Source organism: Cervus canadensis, chromosome 31 (genome assembly GCF_019320065.1).
Source record: "Cervus canadensis isolate Bull #8, Minnesota chromosome 31, ASM1932006v1, whole genome shotgun sequence".
Taxonomy (NCBI): Eukaryota; Metazoa; Chordata; class Mammalia; order Artiodactyla; family Cervidae; genus Cervus; species Cervus canadensis.
Window position 1 is genome coordinate 30,060,532 of NC_057416.1, and position 12,511 is coordinate 30,073,042.

At 45.0% G+C, this 12,511-nt stretch overlaps 1 protein-coding gene across 1 annotated transcript in view; it reads left to right on the forward strand.

Annotated features, from left to right (window-relative positions):
- The window catches only part of KCNU1 (potassium calcium-activated channel subfamily U member 1), a 136,393-nt gene extending 124,035 nt beyond the window's left edge, over nucleotides 1–12,358 (forward strand). The window contains exons 24-27 of the mRNA XM_043454367.1: nucleotides 1,310–1,449; nucleotides 7,237–7,431; nucleotides 9,781–9,905; nucleotides 11,787–12,358. Of these exons, the coding sequence (XP_043310302.1) occupies nucleotides 1,310–1,449; nucleotides 7,237–7,431; nucleotides 9,781–9,905; nucleotides 11,787–12,198 (872 nt within the window). The 3' untranslated portion in view covers nucleotides 12,199–12,358. The remainder of the gene's footprint in view (nucleotides 1–1,309; nucleotides 1,450–7,236; nucleotides 7,432–9,780; nucleotides 9,906–11,786) is intronic.
- The last annotated feature ends 153 nt before the right edge of the window (nucleotides 12,359–12,511 follow it).

Consider the following 12,511-nt stretch of genomic DNA (forward strand, 5'->3'; position numbering starts at 1 on the left):
CAGAAGTCTATTGCTTCCCCCAAACTTGACTAAGGAATAATTTTAAGAATGAGGGACCAATCCAAGCTCAGTAAGGAGTGTGCTCTGAGTTGTATGTCCAATAGATTTGTTTGGATCAGCAATAGGACAGTCCAGAACTTTGAAGGATCTAAGACTTCTTGCAACTTGTAAGCTGTAATAACAGGTTAATCTGCCCAGTTTATGGAAGACACAGGACCACTGGGTCAGAGACAGTGAATAGTTCAGTGCCCACAGTGACATCAGTAGCATCCTCAATTTTGTGTTGGTTTCCCTAGCCTTCCTAGTTCCCACAGAGGGGCAAGAAGAGGACCAAGTGACACCTGGACCCACCGTGAATTGCTTTGTTGGGGAGGAACCCTGAGCTTCGGGAACCAGAATCTTTTATAATGGGCAGTAAGCATGCCTTCCCTTTGCTCTGGCAGGAGACATTATCACTGTCTGCCAATGCTGTCCTCTATTCAAAAACATTTTTGAAGCAATAGTCTTGGAACGAAGACAGTCAGTGCCTCCGCTGTCCTAGAAATGACCAATTGCATTGAGTGCAGAGGTTGCCTACGGGGGTCTGAGCTGTAGCCTGGGGCCAGCACAGATTTGCTCATGGATAATCCAGCTGCTGCTGCCCTGATCTGGTTAGGATGATTCTCGAAGCCCTTGCTACTCAAAGTGTAGTCCACAAATCAGCCGCAGCAGCAGCATCTGGAAGCTTGTTGGATCCACGGACGCTCAGGCCCACCTTAGACCCAGTGGATCAGAAGCTGTGTCGTAACAGGATCCCCAGTTAGTTCACTTTGCACATTAAGATTAACTCATTCTGGGCCCACGTGACTCTAAGAAACTAAGTAAATACCACGCCATCTGTGAGACAGTATCTGGAGAAAAAGACAATAACAGGGGTGAGCAGATGTTCCATTTATGTCTTTTATCCCTGTGTGATCATTGAAAATCTTCCCCCCTTCCCCCCCAAAGTGTCCTGGCTTGAAAGACAAATTATACAGGGTGACTTTCAGGACACTTGCTTGGAGAAACTGAACCTAAGATACAAGAATAACTCCTTAATGATGAAGGTACCCAAGAGGACATCCCATCTTCAGGGGATGAAGATACTTGGAAAGAAAAATGTACTAAAATTGCGGCAGGTCCCACCTTGACCCCATAGTGGCATCTGTCCCTTTGAGCAATGGTTCCCCCACTACCCCCACCCCCCACACTTGGTCAGTCTGCTCTGGAAGTCCTGTGTTCCTAAACTTGTCTGCCTGCCTGCCTTTCCCTTTTGCCTCTTTTCTTGCAGAAAATCCATCCAACATCCACTTTATTGAACAGCTCAGTGGGATGGAAGGGAACTTCCCCGGAACGAACCTGCATCTGAGCACTTCCTTCGCCACAGGCACTGTCTTTTCTGGCAGCTTCTTGGATTCCCTCCTGGCCACGGTGAGTACCATGAAGCCCAGGAGCCCACACGACCAGCCCCTTGCCTAGGGAGAGCACGTGGGGGTCCAGGGATGATGCTAACTGATGCCTCGCAATTCTGCATTCTCTGATTTTCCAGAAACACTTGACATTATTTTGCCTTTTCTCGTAACTACGTGGCAAGGGAAGCTTACATTTTTAAGATTAAAAACTTTAAGCCCTTGGAGCCAGGACACTCTATACCAGGGGGAATATGCACATCAATAGCTTAGAAACCACCTTGTAACATGTGTTAGTCACTCAGTCGTGTCCAACTCTTTGCGACCCAGTGGACTGTAGCCCCCAGGCTCCTCTGTCCATGGGATTCTCCAGACAAGAATCCTGGAGTGGGTTGCCATTCCCTTCTCCAGGGGATCTTCCTAACCCAGGGATCGAACCCTGGTCTCCTGCTTTGCAGGCAGACTCTTTACCATCTGAGCCACCAGGGAACCCACCTTAGGAACAGTCATAACATCATCCCTCAGGCTCTTCCTTGGGCCCAAGATCTCTGCTAAATGCCTTACCCACATTAGCTGTTTAATTCTCCCATCAACCCGAGTAGGAGGATACAATTCCTAGCCTTCTTTTTATTTATTTATCTGTTTTTGGCCGCGCTGGGACTTCATTGCTGAGCATGGGCTTTCTCAAGTTGTGGTGAGCGGGGGCCACTCTTCACTGTGGTGCGCAGGCTCACCAGCAGGCTCAGTAGCTGTGGTTGAGCAGTTGTGGCTCACGGGCTTAGTTGCCCTGTGGCATGCGGGGTCTCAGTTCCCCGGCCAGGAATCAAACCTGTGTCCCCTGCATTGGCAGGCAAGTTCTTAACCACTGGACCACCAGGGAAGTCCCACTAGCCTTGTTTCCTAGATCGGGAATCTGAAGCCTAAAGGGGTGAGTAAGGTGCCAAAGGTTACTGCACTCACACGTGACGAATCCCTAAGGTTCCAGAGTTAGATTTTGCAACCAGATCCACTGCCGCTGTAGAAGTCTCTTTGTGTGATGAAGAGTGTGCTTTGAGTACACTGAGGTGAAGTTGTGTTTGGAGGAACCTGCTTCCTGGGGTGCTCTGGAGCCCCCATGGGATGGACAGGGAGGAGGGCACCGGGGTGCTCCACCATGTGTCCCCACCACTTTCCCCCAATCAGAACAGTTCTACTCTCAGCTGGATCCCACATGAGGCTCCTGCATACGGCTTGATTAGAAGAAGGATTTCAGTTGTTAACAAGACTTTAGAAACTACCACCTAGAAGTTAGAGAATCTGCCCAACAGAGAGGCAGAAAATAAGAGAACCAGATTCCTGTTCCCCTCTGTTTCGAGTCATGTCTCCAGGTCCCAGTTGGGAGTCTTGTCCGCCATTCATCCACATGTCCATTTCGTCCCATCATTTCCCTCCCCAAGAAGCATCTTCTAGACTGGGCCCTTCCTGCCCGCTGTCCAGCTTGATGCACAAAGAGGTCGGTTTCCCGTGGCTGCAGAGTCAGAGGTTATAATTAGAATCAAAATGTGTGTTTCCCTGGTGCCCTCCTCTGCAGAGGGCGGGGCTGCTGGCAGGTGTGTTCAGGACAGGCTGCCTCGGATGAACAGGGCTGACGCCTCTGCAGCTTCTGGAACAGAATGAGGTCCCTCCTTGACTCCAGTCTTGGTCACCTCTATTTCCTCCTCCTGCTCACAAGTCCTCTGAAAACTGCTCTGCGCTTCTAAATCACCAGTGAGAAACACAAGAAGAAACTCACAGGTCCTGGGAGAGAACAGAGCCTGAATAAAGTGGTGTGAACTTGGCCCTACTTGGAAGCACTGAAGTTCTGTTTGAGATTTTCATGCACTTTTCCCCTTCTACCCCCTGATACACCTGTAATTTTTTTTTTTAAATAAAAAATAATGGATTTTCCCTCCAAATATTCTGATTCAGCCAACACAGTATCTTTAGGTATCCCCTGGAATATTACTGTAAACACCTGGCCCAGCTGGAGAAACACACCCATAATGTGTAATTGAGGTTTGCTTTTAATCTGGAGGGGGCCCTGGTGGCTAATGCAGGGGACACGGATTCGATCCCTGATCCGGGAAGATCCCAGATGTCATGGAAAAACTAAGCTTGTGTGCCACAACTACTGAGCCTGTGCCCAAGAGCCCGTGCTCCCCAAAAAGAAGCCGTCACAGTGAGAGGCCCACGCATCACCACCAGAGTCGCCCGCATGCAGCAGTGAGGACCCAGCACAGCCAAAAATAAGTGCAAAATTTAAAAAAATAAAGTATAAAAAATTCTAGGGGTGGGGCACTCAGACCCCCGCCACCCCCTCCCCCACACACACATACATGGGAGCAGGACTTTCTAATAATAGAATCTCAGAACTGGACATGAAGGAGGGAGCATTTTCCTTTACTTATAAAAAGGTAAGGACAGTAACGAAAGTTACCTGGTTTCTTGAGTTCACTCAATTTTCCTACCATATAGCCTCATTCTCAACTTGGAAGTATTACTCAAAAAATGCTGGTCTTCAGGCCTTTTGAGAAACTCTCAGAAGTAGCTAGGCTGTTAGCATCTGTGTTGTTAAGGAGTGATATCCTGGGTTATGAGAGAGACCTCAAGCTTCATTGTAGTTCAAAGTTAAAACCTTTTTCTGCAACATTTTCTAGCATTGGAAGTCCAGCTTCTAGTAAATCTGATTATATTAGAAACACTCTCCAAGTTTAGAAGCCCTAAACTATTTCAAGCACATTTAAACTTGCATATTTTCTTGAGAAAGTAAAAAAAATACAGTGAAGGAAGAGAGGGAGGGAGTAAAGAAAAAAAGAAGAGACCCTTAGGGTAGTGCTATGAAACCCCGAATAATAAGGATATTAGACAAGCTCGCAGAGTAAGGGTGACATGTAAATCCCATTATTTCCCCCCAGTATAGAATCGCAAGCCTTTTGATGTCAACACTGAAGAAATGATATATTCAAAAGCTAAGCCTCTCTCCATTAAATATGTAAAGTACGTTTCCCCAGAGCCATGGACACCAGGATAACCCTAGAAGTTACACCTTTTTCTTTAATCAGTGGAGAATTATCCTAACAGCATTATGTTTGATCATTCTGCACTGCGGCCACTTGTTCTTAAACGGATTGTGGCCCAGCCTGGATTTACAACCTCTGCACCCTCCTGGATTTCAGGGAGCTGGATTCATAAGCATCCTTCTGGGTGGTCACAGGACACAACAGAAAGGAATGTCACTTAGGGAAACTTTGCAGTCTGGACATGAGGATGGAAAAAGCATTTGAAGTCATCTTTAATCTGAAAAATACTATAGAAATTCTTTTTATTTTCTCTTAATTGACTTAAATTATTTCTTTCCCAGCTTACCTTCTACAGTGGTCTCTACATTTTCCTAGCAATATGCATTTACTTGTTAAAAATCAGCTGCCAATTGCACTCAATATTCTTACAGCTATTTTTGCACTCCATTTTTTAAATTATTTGCAATAATTAATTATTTGCAATCATCTTTGCACTCAATATTCTTACACCTGCCTGGTCCAATGCACTCCCGAAAACATGCATATGGAGTAGACATCGTCTGTCTGAAAGAGGACTTCATTTCAGGCAGTGTGGCTCCCTCCCAGTGTGGTTTGAGGACCACTGGTGTCCAAACCACTGAAGATGCCCTTTAAATTTTGATTCCAACTCCTCTTTGGAAATTCTGATCCAGGAGATCAGGGGTCTTGGAAATCTGCTCTCACAAATATCACTCCAGGTGATCTAGGTACATGAGAACCAATGTCAGAGATAACAGAATTCAGTGTGCGTGCTGTGTATCTCATTTAATCCCACAAATAGTGCTCAAAAATGGGTAATATCATGTCAGCTTTAAGATCATAAAACTGTGGCTAAGAGAATGCATGACTTATCCAAAAGGTATTCTGCTAGAACACGCCAGCCCAAGATTCAAACCTGGATGTGTTCCCTCCGAACAGTTAGCTCTCAAATGCAGAAGAATAAAAGCCAGTGACCATGGGATTGCAAAGCAAGGAAAATTTCACTCTGATAAGGAGGCCAGTGAAGAGTCTGCCAGTTTCATAAAGGAAAGATGAAGCCGATGTTCCAAAGCAAGGGCATGAAGGAGTAAGTGTGTAGCTTGAGTGGCTGCAGAGAGACCAGTGTGCCCTGGAGGGAACGTCAGATCTTGTGAATCTTTGAATGCCACAGAAATGAGTCTGAACTCGGTTTTCCACCAGGGGTCTGACAGTGAAAGTCCAAATTTGTGTTTCTAGACAATCTTTCTGCAAGCATTTTGAGTGATGGATAGCAAATGAGACTTGTAAAGAGGCCCCTCTCACAACCCAGGCTTCAGGAGGCAAATCCCTGAATTTGGACATAGAGAAAGTCAATGGTTAAAAATTACTCAATAGCGATTAAGTCATTCCTATTGTTTATAATGAAAAAAAAGTACTGATTTTTTACATAAGTGCTCTGTAGCCATGTAAATTATTTCTACTGGAGTGAAAGTCCAATTTAACTAAGACAAAGGTAGGAAATTAAAAACTTTACATGGATAACAATAGATTTGAGAAAACCTCGTGGGCAGTTATTACAATGATGTTTCCATGTATGTCACTGCCTAGTCGACATGCTATGTAGGAATCCTTTGGAAAAGAAGCTTAAGAAAATGGCTATGCTTATTCTGACTTAAGCTAGTTGCAAACTAAGTTGACCCACACATCAATCTCTGGCTTCATTTTGATGTCAAATATTCTAAAATTCCATTCATTTACTCAACACACACAGTTTTTGAAGCGTTCTGTAACAGCTATGAGAGATAATACCTATCTTCACATAGGTCAGAATCAAAAGGAACATAAGTAGATCCACATCCAGAAGATTCAAGAATAGACAATAATAATATCCATAGTCCCCTAAGGAAATGCTGAAGCTGAAGCTCCAGTACTTTGGCCACCTGATGAAAAGAGCCGACTCATTGGAAAAGACCCTGATGCTGGGAAAGACTGAGGGCAAGAGGAGAAGGGGACATTAGAAGATGAGACGCTTAGATAGCATCACCGACTCAATGGACATGAATTTTAGCAAACTCCAGAAGATAGTAAAGGACAGAGGAGCTTGGCATGCTGTAGTCCATGGTGTCAAAAAGAGTCAGACATGACTTAGCAACTAAACAGCAACAACATAAGGAAAATGTATTGACGAAATGCGTATTTTAAATACATATTGATATTACTTGGGTATCTATGGCCTGCTGTTCTTCTCTGATCATTTTTGGGAGCGGGGACGTCCATGGGGTCAGTATCACTTACCCATTAATTTCTTCTGCTACAGTGCTCCCTGAGGAGCAAGAATGGGGTCAGAGTTATTTTCTCTGCACTTTGACTAACCCAACACCATGCCCAAACCACCAGCTTTTGGTTGATTTTAATGAGGATAATGATGGGACTTCCCTAGTGGTCCAGTGGTTAAGACTTCACCTTCCAATGCAAGTGGTCCAGGTTCAGTCCCTTGTTGGAGAGCGAATAAGATCCTACATGCCTCGAGGCCAAAAAAACAACACATAAAATAGAAGCAATACTGTAACAAATTCAGTAAAGACTTTAAAAGTGATTCATGCCCCCCCCCCCAAAAAAAAAACCTTTAAAAAATTTAATGATAACGAGAGATGGAGATTTGGACCATCAGATCCATTTCAGACAGCCATGCCCACTAATTCCCACCTCTCTCACCTCCACGGTCTACATAACAGCTCTTCTGATTTTTCACGTGCCTCCTCCTTGCTTTCCAGGCTTTCTACAACTACCATGTTGTAGAATTACTTCAGATGCTAGTGACAGGAGGAATGAATTTTCAGCTGGAACAACATCTGGATAAAGAAAAGTTATTTGGGCTGAATATCGGCTGTTCTACAATGTTACATGGAAAGATGCGGTGTAAGCTGGGGCTGCTCTCCTTAAACCAGACTATCCTGTCAGCCATTCAAGTGAGTCAGCTCTTTTTAAAAAAAAAAAATTTATTTTAATTGGAGAATAATGACTTTACAATATTGTGATGGTTTTTGCCCTACTTTGACATGAATTGGCCACAGGTATACATGTGTTCCCCCTAATTCTGAACGCTTCTCCCACCTCCCACCCCATCCTATCCCTCTGGGTTGTCCCAGAGCACTGGCTTTGGGTGCCCTGCTTCATGCAGCATACTCACACTGGTCATGTATTTTACATATGTTAATGAACATGTTTCAATGCTGTTCTTTGAAATCATCCCACCCTCACCTCTCCTGTTGAGTCCAAAATTCTATTAGTTACATCTCTATCTCCTTTGCTGCCTTGAATGTGGGATCATTGGTACCATCTTTCCAAATTCCATATATATGCATTAATAGATAGTGTTGGTCTTTCTCTTTCTGACTTGTTTCACTCTGTATAATAGGTTCCAGGTTCATCCACCTCATTAGAACTGACTCAGATGTGCTCCTTTTTTTATAACTGAGTGATATTCCATTGTGTATGTATATCACAACTTCCTTATGCATTCATCTGCCAATGGACATCTAGGTTGCTTCCACATCCTGGCTATTGTAAATAGTGCTGCAGTGATCATTGGGGTACATCTGTCTCTTTTACTTCTGGTCTCCTCAGAATGTATACCCAGCAGTGGGATTGCTGGGTCATGTGGCCGTTCTATTCCCAGTTTTTTAAGGCATCTCCACACTGTTCTCCAAAGTGGCTGTACAGATCTTCTTTCTCATAATAGTTTCCCATGTCCTTACCTCCCTGAGTTTTGGAAAGAATCCAACCTGTCTGCGTTCCTAGACAGCTTATAGTGTATAAGCATTTTCACATGTTGTATTTGTCTTGAGATAGATCAAGCAGTTGATATGATCCTCATCTTCCAGGTAAAAAATAAAGTGCCCTGGAAGCATCAGAAGGGTTCAACAACTTTGTCCTTTGACAAGGATACTGATGATAAGTATAATGATTAATAGTCACTGAGCATTTGCTTAGGCTCGTCTGCTCTTTATTTTTATTTTTTTCACTTAATCTATCCAAGGATTTACAAGGTAGGTATCATTATTTAATTCCATTGAACAGATCAAGAAGCTGAGATACTTGCCTAAGACCATATTGTCTACCAGTGGCCAAGCAGGGTCCTTCTAAGGCACTCTGACTGAGGGCCTGCCCACTCTCCCTACACTTTAGCTATTAAAAAAATTGGATCATGTCATCTGAAATCAGGCAGAAGGACTCCATGTTTGGGCCTAAGAATCTTTTTGGGCCAGCCAGTGAAAAATGCCCAAGTTTCCTCGGTCCTCAGAACTAGCAAACAGTGGATTACAGCAAGGAAAAGATAATTCTGGAAAATTCCAATGAGGCATCTGGCATTTGGGGATCTGAGTCAAGTCCAGCCCTGCAAAGAGGAGTCCACTTGTCAGTGTAGCGCCCCTGGGTTTGGTGTTGAGTGGCGTGGCCTCCGGCTCCCCAGTGTCGCTGTCAGAGCCCGGCCTTTACAGAGACATGAGCAGAACCCCTTCTTCACAAACCTCCAGCCTCTGTGCCTGCCATATCTCAGCAGGTACCACCAAGAAGGGCAAACCTCACGCCCTGTGCATCTGACTGCCCAGTGCACACAGCATTCCAAAGCTCCCTCCGTGGTACTGTCCTTCAAATCTCTGTGGTCCTGGATTCCTCATCTAAGGTTGACTTGTGAGTGATTCTAAGCCCAGGATGGCTGCCGCTGGCCACGTCCTGTTGGTACCAGAGGTGCCAGTGGACTGGTAAGCCCTTTCTTCTCCACTGATGTGTGGTCCTCACTCTGTTCTTTTACCCTGAGGAATCACAGAACTACACAGACTGTTCTTTTTCGAATTCCCTGGATCCATTTGCTGCTGCTTTGGAACCTGAGGTCCACTTGTAGTGCCTTGTTGGTAGGGGCCTGAGAGCAGGGTCAAAAGAAGACCACTCCCCAGAGGTCACTTAACATCCCAGCTCATGGCATGCCTTGAAAATGGCATTTCCAACCTGGCACTCACTGTTCCTTGTTAGTCATTACCAAAACGTATCAGTATTGATAAAAGCAAGGGTAACACCTCGCAGCACCCCATGTGTCAGAGGCTCTTCAAAGACCAGAGTGAAACAGCTGCTGGTATGAGATGTCCAAGACTAATGGTAAACCTGGTTTCCTGGCCACTTACCACCACAAAGGTCCTAGGAGATGGCTCTCAGGTCTTCCAGGTTTCTACTGGGGGGAAAAGCAGATGACAATGCCAGTGTTTGCTGTGGCTTAATTTTAAGTGCCACTGGTCATGTGTTTTACTCTTTTCTCTCCCCAGCCAAGAAAGACTTTTGGACAAATATTCTGCGGCTCATTAAATAATCTTGGAGTCCTGTGCCTCGGCTTATACCGCATGATAGACAAAGAAGAGCACAATCCAGAGCACAAAAGGGAAGTATGCTGGTGCCAAAGGTGCTGGGCCCCCATCCAAGCATAATGGCCAAAGTGACTTCATTCAGAGTGAAAGGGTGGCCAGAGCTCAAGGCCCCTAGTTGCAATGAAGGGTACGGGGAAGTAGATATGTAGAATCAGTATAAATAATAGGAACGAACGCTGATAATTGGGATCCAGTAAGTACTGGCCATGTGAGGAGAATGGCATCTTTATCCCCAGTGAAGTTTGAGCCGTACACCCAGATTTTAAGTCTGAGTTGTTTTGTAAGTTACCCCTTGACCCATGGCTGTGCAACTTTTTAAAGTTGAAAGCCACGGTCCACATTGGAAAGATCTACTTGTTCACTGCTGGGCTCACTGGGTAAATATTTATTGAGTGCCTTTTCTAGCCACTGTGCTTGGTCCATCTAAGTCATGGCAATGATATGTAGAGATTTCAGTTTAAAGAAAGATCAGTGTGACAGCAGGAGGGAAGACAGAGAAAATGTGTGTGGAGGGAGGAGGAAAAAAAAAAGATCATGCCATTTGTAGACAGCACAGTGATGGACTTCCAGGCTGAGAGTCTCATGGTGGGAGTGGGCAGGACTTGGTAGAGAAGGAGAAATTAAAAATACCAGAGTGGAAATGGACTGTTTCAGGAGAAAGGGGAAGGAAGTCAAATCACTCCAAGTGGAGTTGTGGTGAATACACAGAAAGACAATTTCTCTGCTCAGAGGAGAAGAGAGGAGAAAGAAAGGATGCCAAGGTCAATCTGGCTGCAGATGAGGGCTGAGCTTCCGGGAATGTTTACATAACATAACACTAGGATTTCTCAGCAACAGATGGCTAAGCCCCTGCTGAGAGAAGAGAGAGGGGGAAGTTCACAGGGAGTTGAAAAAGAGGTAAAAGTTACAGTAATTGCTGCAAAGGATGGAAGGAAGGAGTTTATGGTGGATTTGTAGAAGCAAGACTACAAAAGGACAGGGGGATGGGAAATTCTGATGAAATTCAAGATCAGTGGTCCTCAGAGTAAGGAAACGAGAGAGAGAAAGAGTGATGGGAAGTTGAGGGCAGAGAGTGATTGATTGAAGTGTAAGATTGTAGTCGGCAGGATATGTCAGGAAGTCATAACATCAGTATGTGGCCAGGAAAGTGGTTAGGAGATAAAGATCGCTGGGGAGTGGAAGTCAAAGAAATTGGTCTGCCTGTTGGAGTCATAAATCATGCAGGCACTGTAGGCACGTCAGGTGACGGCGGCCCTGGAGTTGGAGAGAAAACGCGTCCCATGTGCCAAAGGCTTAAATAAACATGGAGCTCTGTGGATGACACTGATGAGTCAAGAGGGAGGTTGGTATGGCTGTAGACCGTTGACCACAAAGATGGCAGAGAATGATGCTCAGGAAATGGCTCTGGAAAGCATGAATGATACTGATACCTCCTCCCTCCATCTCTGTCTGTCTGTCTATGTCTGGGCTCCATCTGCTTCCCCCCAACACCTCTGGAAATGCTGTGGACTGTGGTGATTGGGAGAATAGGCAAGCCCATAGCCTACAGTTAGAAAAGCCATTATAAAATGACTAGCCCAAACCGTGGTCCTACCCCACTCCCATTAAAATCATGGGAAGAGCAGGACCCAGAAGGGAGACAGCATGTCCAAGGTCAAAGATGGCTGGTTTCAGAGACAAGGATGAAAACACCAGTCTCCCAGTTACGAGTCCAGGGCCTCTCCTGTTGCACCACACCAAAGATTTTTTTTTTTTAATTATTAATCAGAAACCAAATAAAGCAAGGCAAAACAGAAATCTATCCTCTTCTGTCCCCCAGCAAAGTGACTTTCTTATTTTGGTCACTGCCTGCACCCACAGTGTCCCAGCTGCAGGGGTACAGAATTCATGTTTGGCTTTTCTTACAGGTTTGTGATTACCCGGCCAGAAAATGAGTTTACGCTGCTGCCCTCAGATCTTGTGTTCTGTGCCATCCCTTTCAGCACCTCTTGTTACCAAAAGGATAGTTCATCTTCATCTGCATGTGAAATTATAAATATAATGCCACTGAAAGAAAATACGGTCACAGACGTAAATCCTGACCAAACACCTCTGGTTGACCAGGCCAGGGAGAGTGTATCACAACTGCCCTATAGGCCAGTCCCTTTGTTGGAGCCAAAACCAATCCCTGCTACTGATTCTAAGCAAGCAGTATTGACTCTGGGCAGTAAACACTCATCTCATCACCATTGCACATACCCAGGTGAAACTGTGGAAGAAAATGGAAAAGAAAGCATGGAGGAAACCACAGTGGAAGATGCCTATACCTTTCACAATTAGACCAGACTTGTGGTTATTCCCCAGGGGCACCTGGCTCTCTCTTTACACAGCATCTCCAGAGATGGTGACTTTGAACACGGATGATAACCATCGAAGTCTGCCATTGTGCACCAATTGCCCAGTGGAGGGTAGACCAGCAAGCCCACACTGTTTAGGAAGACACAAAAGTTTGATCTAATCCCACTGGACCTGGTGTAATAAATAAAGAAATAGATGATAAATGCCTCTGTAAGGGAAGTGCATTGCTCTGTGTCCCTTAGGCAGGAAACATGATGTTTGGAGCTATGTCAAAGACGTTCTTCATACTTGACTG